At 38.8% G+C, this 19257-nt stretch overlaps 1 protein-coding gene across 1 annotated transcript in view; it reads right to left on the bottom strand.

Moving 5' to 3' along the window:
* The window catches only part of KIAA0895 (KIAA0895 ortholog), an 82907-nt gene that overhangs the window by 17967 nt on the left and 45683 nt on the right, over nucleotides 1-19257 (bottom strand). Inside the window, exons 4-6 of the mRNA XM_006887627.1 lie at nucleotides 14545-14688; nucleotides 12965-13097; nucleotides 10163-10509 (exon numbers count right to left, since the gene is read on the bottom strand). Coding sequence (XP_006887689.1) covers nucleotides 10163-10509; nucleotides 12965-13097; nucleotides 14545-14688 — 624 coding nt within the window. The remainder of the gene's footprint in view (nucleotides 1-10162; nucleotides 10510-12964; nucleotides 13098-14544; nucleotides 14689-19257) is intronic.

The raw sequence follows: 19257 nt of genomic DNA, 5'->3' as shown, positions 1-19257 counted from the left end.
GAGGCAGTGCGGTTGGCACAGGATAGAGCAGGGTTTAGGGCTATTGTGCATAGGGTCGCTATGAGTCGCAAACGACTCGACGGCACATAACAACAAACAAATCTAAACCATGATCTTTTGCTTGATATGCAGCAGAAGTTGGACAATGAATGACAGAATAAAAATTAATGTGTTCGAGTTATGGCATTATAAAAATGTGCTGATTAACCCAGGGAATGAAAAGAGAACAAACAAATGTCTTGCAACTTCTTGGGAACAAGGATAGTGAAATTCCATCTTACATGCTTAGGGCACACTGTTTGTTAGGAGAGAATCGTCCTTAGAAAAGCATATCATGCTTGGAAATGTGGAGGATCAGTAAAGGTGAAAAAGACTTTCAATGGGCTGACAAAGTGATTTTAACCGTGGGCTCAAGTATGTCAGAAATGATGAAGATGACACAGGACAGGGCAGGGCTCATAGGGCCACTATGAGTCGTCATCAACTTAACTGCACTTAACAGAAACAACAATCTATCAGGTCAGCAAAAGACAAGAAGACCTTCAATGAGACAGACTGATACAATGACTCCAACACTGGAGTTGAGCATGGTAGAGATCATGAGAATAATGCAGGAAGGGGCATGGTTATGATCTTCTGTTCAGAGGGTAGCTATGAGTTGTGGACAATTCAATGGCACTTAACAACAAATGCATCTTCTTATGGGAGGTCTGGGGGAAAGCCATAATAATATGCAGATAAGTAGTTTCTCTACCTTTAGTTTCTATGCCTCTTCAATAACTAAAATAACATTTTTTCATTCATTCTAAAGAATGACAGAAAATGTAAACATATGACTTTTATAAATTATTATCTCAACCTTCCCTGCAACTACCAGCTATCCAATCATAACTACAATGCCCATCATGCACTGAAAGTGTTTGACAAGAGAGGGCTGGAAATAGTTAAGAGTTTTAGAGCACTAGAAGTCAAAGGGATCAGTGTGGGGACACTGCATTTATATCAACTTATATCAATTTAAAATTATATCCTTCTTCCTATTGAAAAGGGATCCCTGGTGGTGTATAAGTACTGGGCTGTGAACTGAAGGGTGTGAGTCCATCAGCACCTCTGCAGGAGTACAATGCATCTGTGAAGATCGGTAGTCTCAGAAACCTAAGTGAAGTCTCACTCTATCCTCCAGGATTACTAAGAGTCAGTGTTCACTGACTATAGTGGGTTTCATTTTCTTCTCATTACAAAATGACTATAGTTTGAAACCACTCCCTAGGTGATTTTGATACTACTCCTCCCGATGAAAATAAGAATAAGTAGTCGAATTTAAAGCTTACGATGTAAAGACCACGCAGGTTTAAAAATATAAAAACTATGGATGAAAAGCATGAAGAGCTCCTAAGTTCTAAGCCTAGTTACAAAGGAAACCTTTCTCCCACCCTAATAACAGTTTAAATTTTTAGAAAGTTTGCTCTGTTAAATAAATTCAATTTCTATCTACATGGAGACATATTGGTTACTGTTGTTGTTATGTGCCTTTGAGTCTCTTGTGCCTCAAGCAACCAAGCTATAGCTCAGAACTCTGTCCTGTTGAAAGCCAGTTTCGCTGTCTCTGACACACCTGCCACTATTATCTCAGTCACAGTTTCAGTCCATCTCATCCAGGGTCTTCCTCACCTGTGCTATCCTTCCACCTTTCCGAGCATTATGTCCTCCAAGGACTGGTCCCTCAGGGCAACATGTCCAAAGTATGTGAGACGGAGCTTCAAAATCCTTGCCTCCAAGAAAAAATATGGTTTCACCCTCTCCACAGGACAGTGCTGTTTGTTCTCTTGGCAGTCCATGTTATGTTCAAAACTCTTCCAGCACAACTCAAAGGCATCAATTCTCTTTCTGTCATCCTTATCCACTGTCCAGCTCTCTGATGCACAGAAAGTAACTGTGAAAACCATGGCCTGAATCAGGTGCACCTTAGTCACCAGACTGACATCTCTGTTCTTCAGCACTCTGAAGAAGTCCTTGACAGCAGATTTTCCCAGTGCAATTTGTGTTTTGACTTCCTGACTCCTAGTGCCAAGTGTTGGCTAGCTATATATATATGTGTGTGTGTGTGTGTGTGTGTGTGTGTGTGTGTGTGTGTGTGTATACATATAAATATACATGCAAACACAAACACACTCACTATACGGAGACAGAGATATAGATATAACACATACACACATATACATACAACCTGCATTATGCAGATGACACAACCCTGCTTGCTGAAACAGAGGACGACTTGAAGCTCTTGTTGCAGAAGATCAAAGACTGCAGCCTTCAGTATGGATTGAAGCTCAACATCAAGATAACAAAGATTCTCACCACTGGGCCAACTGGCAGCATTATGACAGATGGTGAAGAGACTGAGAATGTTAACAGCTTCAGTTTGCTTGGTTTCACAATTAGACCTCTTGGTATCAGCAGGCAGTAAATCAAAAGAAATGAAGTGCACTGGGAAAGTCAGCTATCAGGGACCTCTCCAGATTACTAAAGAGCAATGATGTCAGTCTGGAGACTAAGGTGCACCTGATCCAGATCATATATGCATCAGAGAGCTAGACAATGACTAGGGATGACAGAAAGAAAATTGATGCCTTTGAGCTGTGATGCTGGTGAACAGTGTTGACTATATCATGGAAGGCCAAGAAAACAAACATATTCACCCCAAAGAAGGTAAGGCCAGGCTCCTCCTTGGAAGCAAGGTTTCCCAGGCTTCATCTGACACACGTTGGGCATTTTCCAAGGAGGGATGGGTCCCTGGAGAGGGACATCTGCTTAGAAAGGCTGAGGGATGGAGAAAGAGAGGGAGAGCCTCGATGAGATAAAATGATTAAGTGACTGGGTTAATGAGGTTAGGTGTGTCAGAGATAGTAAAGTTGGCACAGGATAGAGCAGGTTTCAGGGCTGTTATACACAGGGTTGCTGTGAGTCGCAGGCAACTCGACGGCACATAACAACATATAGAAATTATTATTATTACTCTTGTTAGAATTGATAATGCATGGAAATTATTTCCTTCAAAAAAGCTGTTCTTATCAGAAGGCACTCCAAAGTATTTATGGATAAAAGGATATATCATTCAGTATAAAACACAATAGGAAAAAAACCCATGAGAACAGATGAATCACAATTAGAAAATGCTATAACTAACTGCTGCAATTCAGTAGTGTATTAATAAGCAACAACAGATGTATAATTGTTCTTATTCTCTGGTGTTTGACTGTGAATTTCCAAAATAAAAAGTTTTGTTTGCTTGTTTAAAGTATGTACAGTGCCTCCTCTTTGGAGTGTCCAGGGCAATACAGAAGTCCCACGCATCTGGGTCCAGTGTAGGGGAAGGGATCTAAAAAAGAGGTATAAAATGTCAGACACCAGCTGTGCTTCTGAAAATGTGGTCCAAAAGTGACTCTGCCTGAATGAAAGGCAGTGGACAGCAGAGCCCCTTTCCTTTATCCTGGTTTCCCCATCCTGGCTTTCAGGTATCACTCATCACCCCTCAGTACAATTACATCACAGGTTGCTATGAGTTGCCATAAAATTGATTATGACTTGTGATAGTTCAATATGTGCCTAGTTGACAAGCTCCAGAGGTTCTAACGGCTCTCTGTGTGATCTTTCCGCAGAAGACCGCTAAGCTTCTCTGCAGGGAGTCGGGTTCAAATGACCACTCTTTCATGTAGCAGTTGAGCCTCAGACTAGTTCAAAACATTAACACATTTTCATTTAAAACTATTTCTTTATTTGAAACTTAGACACACACAAGTCTGCAATGGCTATATTACTAGTCCAGCCTACATTAATATTCACAACATCTCAGTTCAGAAATGGTAATGCTCGCCACAACAAGATAAAGGTAAACAACTTAATTACAAAATGGGCATAGGATAGGAACAGACACTTCACCAAAGAAGACATTCAGATGGTGATCAAACACATGAAAATATGTTCAAAATTCCTAGTTCTAAGAGAGATGCAAATCAAAACAACTATGAGATATCATCTCACTCCAGTAAGAATAGAAAAATTTAACAGAGAAGCAAACAACATATGCTGGCAAGGTTGTGGAAAACTAGAATCCTTATTCACTGCTGGTGGGAGTGTAAAATGGTGAAACCACTATGGAAGGCACTATGGAGCTTTCTCAAAAAGGTGTAAATAGAAATACCATTTGACCCAGCAATTCCTCTACTGGGAATATACCCTAAAGAAACCAGAACTGTCACCCAAGCAGATATATGCACACCAATGTTTACTGCTGCTTTGCTCACAACAGCAAAGAGTTGGAAACAACCCAACTGCTCATCAACAAACGAATGGACAGAATGCAGAATCAGCCCATCTACCTATGGACAACTGATTTTTGACAAGGAGATGAAATCAGTTAAGTGGGGAAATGATAGCCTTTTTAACAAATGGTGCTGGCAAAATTGGAAAACTATCTGTAGAAAACTCAAGCAAGATCCACACCTCACTCCATACACAAATGTCAACTCAAAGTGGATCAAAGATCTAGGACTAAAACCAATGACTGTAAACTTTATTAGGGAAAAGCTTGGAAGAACTCTAGAAGCCCTCATCCACAACATAAACAATCTTTCACACATCCTGAAAAACCTACAACCAGGAGAGGATACAATGGATGAATGGGACCTCCTAAGAATAAAATCCCTATGCCCAACCAAAAACTTCTCCAACAGGTAAAAAGAGAAGCTACAGACTGGGAAAAAATATTTGGTAATGACATGTCAGATAAGGGTCGTACATCTAGAATTTATAAAATACTCAAGCACAACAATTTTGTCATAAGATAAAGGAAAACAACCCAATTGAAAAATGAACACAGGATACGAACAGACACTTTACCAAAGAAGATATTCAGATGGTGATCAAACACATGAAGAAATGTTCAAAATACCTAGCTCTAAAAGAGACGCAAATCAAAACAACTATGACATTATCATCTTACCCCAGTAAGAATAGCAAAATTCAACAGAGCAGCAAATAACAAATGCGGGTGAGGTTGTGGAGAAACTGGAACCCTTATTCACTGCTGGTGGGAGTGTAAAATTGTGCAACCACTATGGAAAGCTGTATGGCGCTTTCTTAAAAAGGTGGATAAAGAAATACCATTTCACCAAGCAATTACACTACTTGGAATATACCATAAAGAAACCGGGATTGCCACCCAAGCAGATATATGCTCACCCATCTTTACTACAGCTTTGTTCACAATAGCAAAGAGTTGGAAACAACTCAAGTGCCCATCAACAAATGAATGGCTAGAGAAGCTGTGGTATATTCACACAATGGAATACTATGCTGCATTGAAAAATAAGAAACTCATGAAATCTTTTACAAAATGGGTGACCCTGGAGGACATTATGCTGAGTGAAATATCTTAAGTCACAAAAGGACAAATACTGCCACTCACAAAATACTGCCAGTCACAAAAGGACAAATAGAGTCACTGTTGTAAAGTGGGACTGACATCAGAGTTGGGGGAAAACTAAGAGGGGATAAATAATGTATACTGCATTGAAACAGATGAGGGAGAGAACTGTTTAGGAGGAATATATGATAAGGTATTATTGTCATGACAAGAGTCCAGAATGAAAGCTACACAGTGGAGTAGACTGGGTGAGGTGGATTGTATAACAATGAATGAATGAATGAATGAATGGATGATTTATTTATTTATTTATACTTTTCAAAGAGAAAAGCGAACTGGGGGGATAGGTGGGCAAGAAGGAAAGTGTGAAACTATGAATGATGGAAATCCAAAGTCTCTGTAAACTCTCATTAAAATAAATTTTTAAAAGGGGGAAAAAGCACAACAACAACAACAAAAAAACCCAACAACGAATGAATAGAGAAGCTGTGGTAAAGTCACACAATGGAATATTATGCTGAACTGGAAAAACAAAGAACTCATGAATTATTATAGAAAATGGGTGACCATGGAGGACATTATGCTGAACGAAGTATCTCAGGCACAAAAAGACAAATGCTGCATAATGCCACTGTTATAAAACAGGACTGAAATGGTTTTTAGGGGGAAAACTAAAAAAAGAAGAGATAAATAATGTACTCAGTATTGAAACAGACGAGGGAGAGAACTGTATAAAACGAATATATAATTAGGAATTATTGGCATGACAAGAGTCCAGAATAAGAGCTGCATAGTAAAGTGGACTGGGTGGGGGGACAGTATAACAACAAAAGAATTCTTTTTTCCCTAAGAAAAAAGTGAACTCGGGGGAGGGAGAGCAAGGAGGGAAATGTGCAACAATGAATGAATGGAAATCCAAGTTCTCTATAAACTTTCATTAAAATCTCAATAAAATAAGAAAAAATAAAGTGTCTTTAAGCTGTTTTAAATTTAAAAGAAGAAAGAAATGGTAATGCTGACTAAAACACTATTATCACTCACTTTGGTCAGGATTTCTGAGTTATTTTAGAAGAAAACATGTAGGTATAATTAACTAATCTCAAAGTCAGTATTATCTCTTCTAATTTTGATCTTTTTCTCAAAAGTAATTTTGTATTGATTTATTTGCTATGTTGCTATGTGTTTTACTTAAAAAAATTCTCTTTGTGAGCAATCTGAAGTCGTGGAACTAATGATAAAAATTATAAATTTTCTACAAGAATAGCTTACTTAAAATCAAAACAGCTTCTGAGGATTAACATGTGCTGATTGCACTTTTTGTCTCTATTTAGAGAATATTACTACTAATAAAATTGTTAGACCTCTGCAGTTAAAGAACAGATTCATATACAGATGATTCATGAATGGTAAAGCCATTACAAGAAAGTTTGCTGGACAAAGGATGTTCACACAAGTCTGTATCACCTAACTTAAGTTTCTATAAAGACTGATGAAAACACTGGGATAGATGTTGGTGACTATCCTACAATACGAGGAAGACAGTCAGTGCTACTTATGCATGTGAAAACAGCTGGAATGAGAAATGTTTTGTTATATATATTCTAAAATATAACATTTTTTTAAAAAAATCAGAGACCACCACCAAAAAAACAGAAAGACAACCAAAAAATGGCAAAAAATATTTTGCAAACCATTTTTCTGATGAGGAACTTGTATCTACAATATAAAAATACCACAACTCAGTAAGAAAAACATAAATAACTCTATTAAAAATGTGCAAGGAGCCAAATAAATAATTCTCCAAACAAGCTCCAAAAATAGTCATTAAGCACATGAGGAGAAGCTCAACATCATTAGCCAGAGAGAATTCTAAATCAAAGCCTTATGTAGATACCACTTCACACCTGTTAGGATGGCTACAACAATAAAAAACATTAACAAAAACACATTTGGCAAGGATGTGGATAAAGAAAAATTCTTCCACACTTCTGGTAGGACTGTGAAATGGTGCAGTCACTTTTGAAAACAGTGTGGCATTTTCTCAGTTACCATATGACTCAATAATTCTACTACCAGCTATATATCCAAGATGGATGCACAAAAACCTGTGTACAAATGTTCATAGTAGTATTAGTTTCATAGCCAAAAACCAGAAGCAATGCAAAGCTCCATCAATTCATACTAGGATAAATATATTCTATCCACACAGAATATTATTCAAGAGTGAAAATATATGAAATACTGACTTATGCTACACATGAAATCTGAAAATATGGTAACTTAGTCACAAATAAAGATGCCAGTCACAAAGGACCGCTTTATTATATAACTCCTCTCATAAGAATGTTCAGAATAAACAGCTCTGTGGTACAGTAAATTCTGTAATTTGGCCTTTCTACCCGCAGTTCTCCATTTTTTTTGAAACTTTATTTTATTTTATTATTTTGTGTGTGTGTGTGTGTGTGTGTGTGTGTACTGTCAAATTTGATCAGACAGTACAGGAGGAGACTGCCCCTCCTTCTCCAGCAGAGCATCTGGTGGATTTGAATCTGGGATTGCAGTGCAGCTTCTTGCCAATAGGCCACCAGACCTCCCTAGTTCTCCATTTTTAAGTGCTTTGTAAATCCTAATCTAGTGGGGTATATCCTGAGCCACCACCTAATGAGAGGGTGTGATTCAAATCAGTACCCTTAGTTCACATGAGAATATACTCTGTATCTACTCTACATGAATGAGCTGGTAAAATTCTCTACTTTGCTCTGGATCCAGAATCTGGCTCATTTTTCTATTCTAATTTTTAGACCCTGAGAGAGAAACCTACATTTTTATCATCTGATCTGATTTGCCCGATTCTGGAGCCTTGCCTGCCAGCAGCCTGGTTCTTGACCTGCCAGTTTGGGTTTATCAGCTCCTGCAACCACATGAGTGAGGAGAATTCTCCAGAGTGATCACAGCCCATGGATTTGGGACTTGTCTGCCTCCGCAAACTTGGGAGCCTTTTTCCTAACAACTGAGCACAACAGGTCTCAAAAGGCATCAAGCCTACCAAGACAGCCTCACTTTTCAATGATGTACTAGAAGGCACAAGTGGCGTCAGACCCATTATGCACTGTTGCTTTTCTACTTCCTAAAGCCCCTGGAGAAGCCATTTCATAGTGAGTTGAGATAAAGGCCCTAATGTCCCTTCCTTTCCCGGAGTCTCAGCCACTATCCTCAGACACCTCCACTCTTACATTCTTTTCACAAAATCTGTGGATACTGAGTATCAGAAAAGTGTTTGCATTGTTGTATTGGCCCTGTAAAGGCATTTGACTGTGTGGATAATAATAAGTTATAGATAGCATTACAAAGACCAGGAATTCCAAAACACTTAATTGCACTCATGCAGAACCTGTAAATAGATCAAGCAACAGTCATTTAAACAGAACAATGAGATACTGTGTGGTTTAAAATCGTGAAATGTGTGTGACAAGGTTTCACACCTTTCACTACACCTATCCATCTATACACTGAGCAAATAATCCCCAAAGCTGAACTATATGAAGGAAAACTTTCTCTATGCAGACAATGAAAGCTAAAAGGACTGGAAGCATTTACTGATAGACTGAAGACTACAGCATTCAGCATGGATTACACCTCAACACAGAGAAAGCATAAGTCCTCACTACTGGGTCAGCAAGCAACATCACAACAGATGAGGGAAACAGTAGTTGCCAAGAATCTCATTTTACTTGGATCCACAATCAATGCCTGTGAAAGCAGCTGTCAAGAAATCAAATGACATACTGCAAAGGGAAAATCAACTGCAAAGGATCTCTTTAAAGTAGTAAAAAGCAAGGATGTCATTTTGAGGACTAAGGTGCACCTGATCCAAGGCACAGTGTTTTAAATCTCTGCATATGTATAGAAAAGCTGGGCAACAATGAAGATCAAAGAAGTGATGCATGTGAATTTTGGTTCTGGTAAAGAATACTGAATATACCATGGATCACCAGGACAGACATGTCAGCCTAGGAGGAGGTACAGCCAGAAGCCGGGATGGTAAGATTTCATCTCCCACACTCTGAACATGTCATCAGGAGGGGCCATTCCCTGGAGAAGGACCTCATGCGGGTAAAGGAGAATGTCACTGAAGATGAGAAAAGGTCTCAAAGAGATGCACTGATACGGGGGCAACAAAACCAGGCTCACTCATAGCAACAATTCTGAGGACAGCTCAGCACCAGGCAGTGTGTCATTCTTTTGTAAACAGGGCCACTGAAGGCCAGAACTCAATGGCTGGCACCTCAAAACAATAGCATAGAAACTGAGAGCAGAATAAGATTTGTTTTCAGTGGGAGGAGGGAGACATAGGGGAATAACTGTTGATGGCTATGGGTTTCTTTTCAGGGTGATAATATTCCAACACTGATTGTGGAGTTATGAATATTTAAGAACCACTGAATTGTACATTTTAAATGGGTAAACTTGATGAAAGCTATCTGAAAATGTCAAAGTGAAAGAAGGCAAAAACAGTAAAATATTAACAACTGGTGAATCTAGGGGAAGGGCTATGGGTACTCTATTATTCTTTCCATATTTCTGTGTATGTTAGAAATTTTTCTAAACAAGCTGTGGAGGAAAAATGTTAAAATAATGTAGTCTGCAAAAACTAACACTGACATCACGTAACAAAAGTCAAACTTTTTCTCAGTGAGTGAATTCTCCTTCACTAGGAAGTTACCAAAATCACCGAACAACAATCCAGCGAGGCAGAAGCTGATCCTGGAGACACCCACCTGGCTGGGATGTGTCAGTCCATCCCCGCTTGGCTCGCACACAATAATCCCATCTTGTATTGGGGTCCTTGACAAATCTTCCAATATCTCTGAAGAGTTCGCAAAAAGACATCTGGCTGGCTTGATAGACAGTATAGTAGAGCAGAGCAGCTCTCCACAAAAACGGGTCTTTTCTGAAGAGGACACTGTGAATACTTGCCAGTCCTTCTTCAGTGGGGTTGTTTGGCTTTAGCTCATGTTTTCTGCGGCCAGTCCAACTGTTCCATGGCTGCTGGAGGTTGTTTATACCTCGGAAATAGTGTGTGCCTGGGGAGGAGAAAATACACAACAGATGCCATTCTCATTTGAATTCTTCTCAAACTAAGAATTTTATCAACAATTCGAAAATTCAACTGATGTGTGGCTGCAAAGCAAAACCAAACAGGAAATGACCTGATCTTAAAGACTCTTTGGTCTGAGTACTACTGTCAGAAACAACCTGTCCTTTGCAACAACTTTTAATGGGAAGAATGACACACTTAATATTTAAATCACAGACTTAAAATAATCTTACAAAAGAGCTAGTGGATTTGAACTACCACCTTTTTTAGTTAGCAGTACACTACACAGCACACTATCAGGACTCCTTTGGAAAAAATCTTGCTGTTATTAGATATTACTGCATCAGCTCCAATGCAGAGCAAAAAAAAACCCCTGCCCAATATTGTTCCATCCTTACAATCTCTGCTGTAATTAATCCTCACTACTGCAGTTACGGTGTCACACCATCTCATCACTGGACTTCTTCCTTCTGCTAACCCTTTTACATTGCATTCTCCAGGGACTGACCCCTCCTGCTAACATCCCCAAAGTCTGTGAGATGATGTGTCATCTTTGCTTCTAAGGAGCACTGTGGCTACACTTCTTTCAAGACAGATTCACTCATTCTTTGGTTAGTCCAATGTATATTCACTATTCTTTGCCAAAACCAGAATTCAGAGATATCAATTCTTTGATCTTCCTTATTCATTGATTAAATTTCACCTGGAAACAAAGCAACTGAAAATATCAAGAAGAGGACCCCAGGGAACACCTTAGTCTCTGAAATGAGATCAGCATTTTAAGAGGTCCTTGAGAACACATTTATCCAATTACACATTGTTCAACTTTTATGATTGCTGCTTCCACAGGTACAGACTGAGGCTAAGTTAAATGAAATCCCTGACAACTTCAATCTTTTCTCTATTTGTAATGATGATGTTTATTGGCCCAGTTGTGAGGACTTTGTGGGTTGTTTATGTTTTTGTTTTTGTTTTTGTTTTATGGAGAGGGGTAACCCTGCTGAAGACTAAAGTCTCTGAGTTTTATCAATAAATGTTCCAAGTCTTCTTTCACAGCAAGTAAGATTATTGCACTTGCATATCACAGGTATACCAGCTCCACTGAGTATTTGCTCAGTGTACAGACTAAGTAGGTTGGAAGGGTCAAACCCTGACACACACTTAACCTGGTTTTAAACCATGTAGTATCCCCTCATTCTGTTTGAATTACTGCTTCTTAGTCAGTGAAAGAATTTTACAGAATACTATAATCCAAGGAGCTAAGATTTTGAAATCACAACTCAGAGGTTAAAAGGTTTTTCAAGCACTGTGACGCAGGTGTGTCAAATGGTAGACAGTGGTTGGTGGAGCTCCCCGATTAAAACAAGCTTGGAAGCAGGAGTGGCATCCACTTCCGAAATAGCTTGCCTCCAGAAACTCTATGAACTTAGAGAAACGATGCAAGTTACACAAGTGTTCAGGTCTTTCATTCATAGGGTCACTATGAGTCATCTAAAACTTAAAAACAACAACAACAAATACAACTAAGGAGTTGTAAATAGAGAAAGGGGTACACGGGAATGGCTGTGTCTAACCTTTACCAGTTCCACAAAAGGGAACTGTCCTTGTCAACCTCATCTACAACACAAAACCAATTCCTAAGAGGTCAGACATTACCCCTTATGCTTCTGCACCTCTTTCTACTCATCCCAAAACTTACCGCTTTATGGGGTCCAAAGTCCATCACAATAGCTCATATACCACACAGAACCATATTGGGGAAGTCTAAATGCTACAATCCAGGTTAGTAGCAGAATATAATCAGTCAGTCAGAATAGTTTCTGAAACATTTTTCTACATGCCTCAGCTTTCAGCCTCACAGCTTTAGTCTCTACTACTGCCAATAATGGCTCTTCCAACAAATTTGGGCAAAAGGCTCTTAGGTCCAGTTCCATGGCAAAGCAGAACCAAAGTCAGCTCTGTCTCATGTCAGGTCTCTGTTTCTCTGCTGCTAGCTGCTATGGCTGCCATTCTTGTAAATCCTGGTCTGACTGGTGCCAAAATCTCTGGCCCTGAAGAATATGCTACATTCTTTTGCTCCTTCTTTGCTGGTGGTGAGAGTCTCCAATTCTAGTGCTGGGTCCACTCAATTTAATGGTGAGGCCAGCCAATACCCTTGTGATAGGCTAACACACCTATTTGTATATTCCTACTCATCCACATGGCAAAGTCTAACTCACTGGCTAGCAAAGCCAATTTGAACAACAAACTCAACACCACAGGAGTGTCCTAAAAATTCCAGTTTGAAGTGATATAGTAATGTATTATCTTTAGTCCTGGTGAATCATAACAAATTCACAATTTTTTGCCAAGCAGTATTAAGAACAAACTCTTTACCAAAAAATCATTTCTTAAATGCCAATTCTCAAAATGACAAACAGACGGAAAAGGGTTGTCCTTACCTATTTCATGCCTCAGCATGCCCTCCAGCCAGTGTTCCCGTGCAGTGGACACATTGATGGTCAGAGTTGGACATCCATTTACCACCGTCATTGAAGCTCGGGAAAGCAGGTCCTCAGTGAGATGAACTACAATCTAACGAACAAGAGGAAAAAATACAATATTTAAATAAAGTGTAAAATCTTTGACAGAAAACAATGGACCCATGAATTAACACTTTTTTGGTGTTGTTTATCACCACCTATAAATCTTCCAGAAACCATAGAGACAAAATGCAGAGGCAATCTTACCTCTAACTCTTTCAATGTCAAGTTTTTGGGAACCTAAGAACTTTCTTTGGGTTTAAGTAGATAGTTGTGCTAAAGGAGGAGTGAGGACTTGGAATGATATACCTGGTGTGTTCTCAAATATAATGCAAGTCACGGTACAGAAGCCAGAGCCTTGTCCACTGTAGTTGTTCGTGGCTTATTTTTCCCTTATTACTAAGAATTTTGAATTGTAGTGTTGACAAAGTGTAACAAATATCCCACAGAGTTCCAAAACAACAAGTCTGTCTTAGAAGAAACCAGGGTGCTCCTTAGAAGCACAAAGGTGAAATTTCCTCTCACATACTCTGGGCATGTTGTCAGGAGGTGCCAATCCTTAAAGAAGACTTCATGTTAGGTATTACCGCATTGGCTCCAATGCATAGAATCAGACAAAGAGAGGAAAACCTCCAACAGGATGGACGGCTATAATGACTATAACAATGAACTCGAACTTATCAGGATAGGGCAAGGCACAGATCTGTTGGTCACAGGGCCAGTGTGCGTCATAATAGACTGGATGGTAACTAGCAACAACAACTAACTTTTGCAATCTGAAATTGATCAAACATGCAGTCAAGATTGATAAAAACTGGGAACTGGGGTGCAGTGTCTTTAACAATGAGCGTGAGCATATGAGAGAGGTGAACATGGTTCAGGACAGGGCAAGGCTCAGCTCTACTGTTCATCGGGTCACTATGAGTTGTAGTGGACTTCAACAACTACTAATAAGAGAGACTATCAGGGCAAATCCTTTATTAATAATTCTCCTACAAGCAATAATTGTGCTCATGTGAAACCTACACTTGGACCAGGAAGCAGTCATCATAACAGAGTAGGGAAACACCACATGGTTCAAAATCAGGAAAGAAGAAGGGAAGAGGGTCAGTGCAAGACAGGAAGACCCTGGAAGAGAGAGATGGACTCAGTGACTGGGGTAATGGGGATAGGTGTAATGGAGACAATGACACTGGCTCAAGAGATGGCAGGGTTCAGAGCTACTGTACATGGAATTTCTGTAAGTTGCAGACAATTAGACAGCATGTAACAAGAAGAGAAAAAAAAGAAATGGCAGTAAGAAACGAAGAGGTGGAACACACTGAGTACAAAAAAAGTTTTATGGAATAAGAACTTGGGAGGCAGTATTTAATGAGACTCAGGGTAGCAAATTTATTAAGTAGGGCTGGGGAAACAAAACCTTCCAGAATAAAGCCCCACATATCACAGATGGAGAGTGAAGTGTCCATCTCCTCCTCAGGTGCTCAGGAGATTCGTACCTCTCCCAGGCACCCCTCTTTCATCATGTACTTCCTGACGTGACTCCAGATTCGAGTCTTAGATAGCAGACTACCACCAGTGGCCTGTTCAAATTTTTCATAACTTCCATATTTCTGCAAAGTTAGCTCCATAATATTGATGGACTGAAAAAGAAAAAAAGATAAAATTATGAAAACAAAATGCTTTGTGTAACAGACTATTTTGTTACGTAACATGACCCATTTTGCATTTACTGCTGCCTTCCAAATCAAACTGTGATTACGCTCACATATCTTTTCAGTTCTAAACAGTTTTCTTTAATTTTCACAAACTCTCTGTACTTAGAAATCCTCCTTTTCCATCAATATGAGCCCAAGACAAGGGATGAAGTGCTACACACACTGTTAACATCGGGCAGGTTGAGAAGCTGGGGCAGAGAGGTTTCTCAAAAATCACCTAGACATTTGCCAGAACCCAGACTGGAAAGCATGCCTTCATCCCATTCACTGTATCAAAATTACTGTTTGGATAGAAAAAAAAAATCCAAAGTTTTAAGAGTCAATCAGTCTTCTGTGACAATCCTGTAAATTCTAATGTTTTCTTATTCTTTTCAGAAAATGATCTCAGCATTGCAAAGAACATTTTCATCTTTTATTAAAGGCTGTCAATTTCTCATTCCTCATAAGTTTTCACATGAAAGTCAAGATCTTTTTCTCTGAACACAGACGCAGAATCAAAGGCTTAATGAGAAAAAGCCCCCTCATGATAAGATACAGATCAGCCTCTATGAGCAAGCCTTGACACATCTTCACCTAAATGAAACGAACCTAACGCCACTATCATCAAAGTAATCCCCCCGGTGGCCCCGTGATCTGCCTTAAGGATAAGATGTTCTTCAAAGGCCTTGTGGCAGAGAAGTTAAACAATTCATATACTATTTAGATGAATTCCACAGTCTTTGAACTGTCATCAATATAGTAAAGAGATTAAATGTGTACATTTGAAAATGAGGTTACCTGGGTCTGTTACTTTCTGATGAAGTTATCCTGATCAAGTCACTAAACTTGCTATTCCATCTCCCCATCTATACCAACAAAGCTCTGGTAGCCTAGTGGGTAAGGAGTTGTGCTGTCATTCCAAAGGTGAGTGGTCTAAATCCACCAGCTGTTCCAAGGGAGAAAGAAAGGCAAGAAACCTACCTACTGTTTTTGCTGAGAAAATTTAGGCAACATTTGTAAAGCACCATGTCTGAGACTACTAGTAAGTAGTACATGTTAACTATCACTACATCAACATCACTGTCCTCATTAGTATAGTAACACAGTAAAACATGCATAAGAGAAAAGGTGCAGAAAATAATGTAAGTTAAAATTTAACAATATATTCCCACTAGGAAAAAATATTCCCACATCACCAAATTAGGCAGGTACAATGTCATCAACCAAAAAATATGCCTTGGTAGACTGTACATTAACTTTTGGTCCCAAAACTATTATTTAAAATAAAAGCCTTGAAATTCCAAGTGTGACCGAGAGGCTAGCAACACTGCCATCACCTGGCAGCTTGCTTCAAAAGCTCCCCAACACTCTAAAACCTTCAGATTTAGAATGCATTTTAACATGCTTGCTAAGTGATTTACATGCTCAGTAAAATATGGAAGGATAGCTGAGCACAGAGAATAGCTCAAGCACACCAGAGAATGACTTATATATATATGTAAATCAGAATAATTAAAACACATATTAGCATTATTAAAAACTCATTATAGCAGCTTAATAAAAAAGTTATGCATCCATCTGTCTGTTCTTATGTGTTGTCCAGTCACCTGCTACTCATAGCAACCCAATGTACAATAGTCCTAAACCCTACTCTATCCTGTGCCAATCTTAATTGTCTCTGACACACCTACTCCCATTACCTCAGTCACCAAGTCAATCCATCTCATTGAAGGTCTTCCTATCCTGCACTGTCCCTCCATCCTCCCAAGCATGACGTCTGTCTAGTGACCACTAATAAACAACCATCAAGTAGAATCCAGTTCAGAATGGCTCTTAGGGCAGAACAAAACAAACCCACAATCTTTCCAAAATCACAATTTTTAAAAAATTTTTATTTTGTATTGGTTTTCTTACAAAGTTTTTATATATAGTGTTTCACACTGTTCTTCATTTTACATTGTGTTTAATACAATCATTCGCATTCACTGTGTTTTATAAAATTAATTAATTAATTGGCCTATGCCCACCATTGCCCTGCCTTTTCAGGTCTCTGCCAGATCTTTCCCATTTTCTTTACCCCTCCTCATCTACCGAATTGTGCAACTCTGTGATTTTACTCCTACCCATCCTCACTCCTCTGCTCTCTCCCCTTGTCCTCCCTTGGATCCCCATACACATTTTACAAAAGAATACTATGCAGCACTCAGGGGCAACAATTTAGAAAATCACTACCTAACTTGAGAGAGACTGGAGAGCACTATGACGAGTGAACTAATTGAGTCGCATAAGGAAAAACATTGCACAAGAATAACCAAGATCACAAATTTTTACAGAACCAGACTGCTACGTTTTCTCTCACAGAAGGGATGGTGGGTTCAAACTGTCAACTTTCTGGTCAGCAGTCAAAGTTTAAAACACTGTCCCACCAGGGTCCCTTAAACCCTAATCATTCATATAGTGAGAAGAATGGGATACATTAGACCTTCACAATCATAGAATAGGAGGAGTGGTATTATCTGTAAGGGACCAATATTTAGATCTAAAAAGGATTTAAAAAAATCTATTACAGCATCTGATTATATTATTTTTATTTACTTAAATTTGGATAAAATTAACTTTTCTCACTGAGAAGAAAAATGATTATTTGGTTACTCTTTTCCATTTCTAAAACAGTCCAATGAATTAAGAAAACCTCAAGTAGAGATCATCTTTCTTCTCACAGGTAATTGATATTAGTACATGTGAACAAATTCATAATGGGGAGCAAGAAAGTTGACTGGCAATTACACTGAAAAGGTGCCCTGAAAATAGAAGATTAAAAAAACCATACCTTGACAATATAATATTTAGACAAGATTTATACCTATGTACTAATTATGACCCATAAAGAAGGCACACTTCAGAATAAAGTTGCACCCAAACATCTACTATAAAATATGTAAAAACTCTCAGAATATGTGGGTGGGAAAGGATAAAAATTATTATTAGGAGAGACATTCTTAAACCACTCTGTTTTCTAGCATTTTGTTTGCTGTGTTTTAAGGAGGGTTTTTTCCAGCATTATTTTTTATGATTTGTGTAGAAATTCATGAAGCATATTATGTACTTTTATTTGCTTTTACTGTTCTTGTGAATATAAACAATAGAATAAACACCAACTCAAGTGTCTACTCATACAATGCAGTGGCACGGATTACATTCTTTAGGGAGTGGCATAGTCTATAAGAAGCTGCACTATTAGCCCAGAGGCCTCATCTCTGTTTATTTGACTCTACCAGCCACTCAAAGGGAGAAAGACGTGTCATTTCCTCTGGATTCATAGTCTCAGAAACCCTGTGGAGGGTCAGCTCAGAGTCAGTTTCAACCTGATGGCACTGAGCTGAGATGAGGGTGATTACACCCTGAGTGATGCAACCATTTTTTCCCTTTCTGAGTTGTTCCTCCCCTATTAACATTAAACTCTCTGCTCCCTAAGTGTCCCAAATTAAGCTTACAAATTGCTGTTGTCATTCTGATCCTATAAAGACAAAATTCAAAAGGGCACAATGCTCACATCACACTAGTGTTTGGATTTAAGACAACTTAAAAGGATACTTTTTGGTTTAAGGTTTAAAGGTTATTATCCCAGGACAATAGTTTCAGAAGCTCATCTACCTAGATTCCATGAGAGTAAGAAATCTGGATTATATTAGAAAATCTGGATTCCATGGGAATCTGAAATTATGCTTTGCTTTTAATCCTTCTGATCAAGATACTTCCATAGAACCTTTGATCAAAATAGTACTAAGCCTGACACCACAGAGTTCCAGTCTCATGGCAAAGGGGGCAGTTGTTTTAAGGCAGCAATTAGCCATATATTCTTATCCTCCTCCTGTTCCTGACTCTTCCTTCCTGTTGCTCCAGGTGAACAGAGACCAACTTGTGCCTTGCGCAGCCCTTTCGAGCTTTCAAGACATCAAACACAGTCTAATGAACTAGGTGTGTAAGAGAAGCTCTAAACAGGTTATTAGGCGCCAATTAACTGGGACGTCTCATGAGACTATGACTTTAAACCTCCAAGCCAATGAACCAATGCAGTTTGGACAGACATAGGGAGTCTCAACTGCTACCTTTTTTTTTTTTTTCTTAAATTTGGTCAATGTATCTACCATACAAATTTTGCTAATGTTAACTTCTTCCAAGGACACAATTTATTAACAGTAATTACATTAGCCAGTTGTATAATGGTACCCTTCACCAATCTGACCTTTCCCATATTAAATGTGAGCTTGGTGAAAGTCAAACTTGAAAGGTTTTCTCTCTAGTCACTACTGTCAATGCGCTCAACACTTTTACAATCTCTTTAAATAAGTCAGCCAGTCTCTTTAGCTTTCCAACTTCTTTAAGAAAACTTTACCTTGCTATTTGAGTGGACATTTACTCAACAATCCATACTTACTTTGTTTCAGGACATTGGCTGTAACCTACAGAACTTAACAGCTCTCTTCTCATTCCTTTCTTATCTATCTGCCTTTC

The sequence above is a fragment of the Elephantulus edwardii genome, unplaced genomic scaffold, assembly GCF_000299155.1.
Source record: "Elephantulus edwardii isolate Elephantulus edwardi_28Jun2011 unplaced genomic scaffold, EleEdw1.0 scaffold00059, whole genome shotgun sequence".
Taxonomy (NCBI): domain Eukaryota; kingdom Metazoa; phylum Chordata; class Mammalia; order Macroscelidea; family Macroscelididae; genus Elephantulus; species Elephantulus edwardii.
This window is presented reverse-complemented; position numbering and strand designations above follow the sequence as displayed.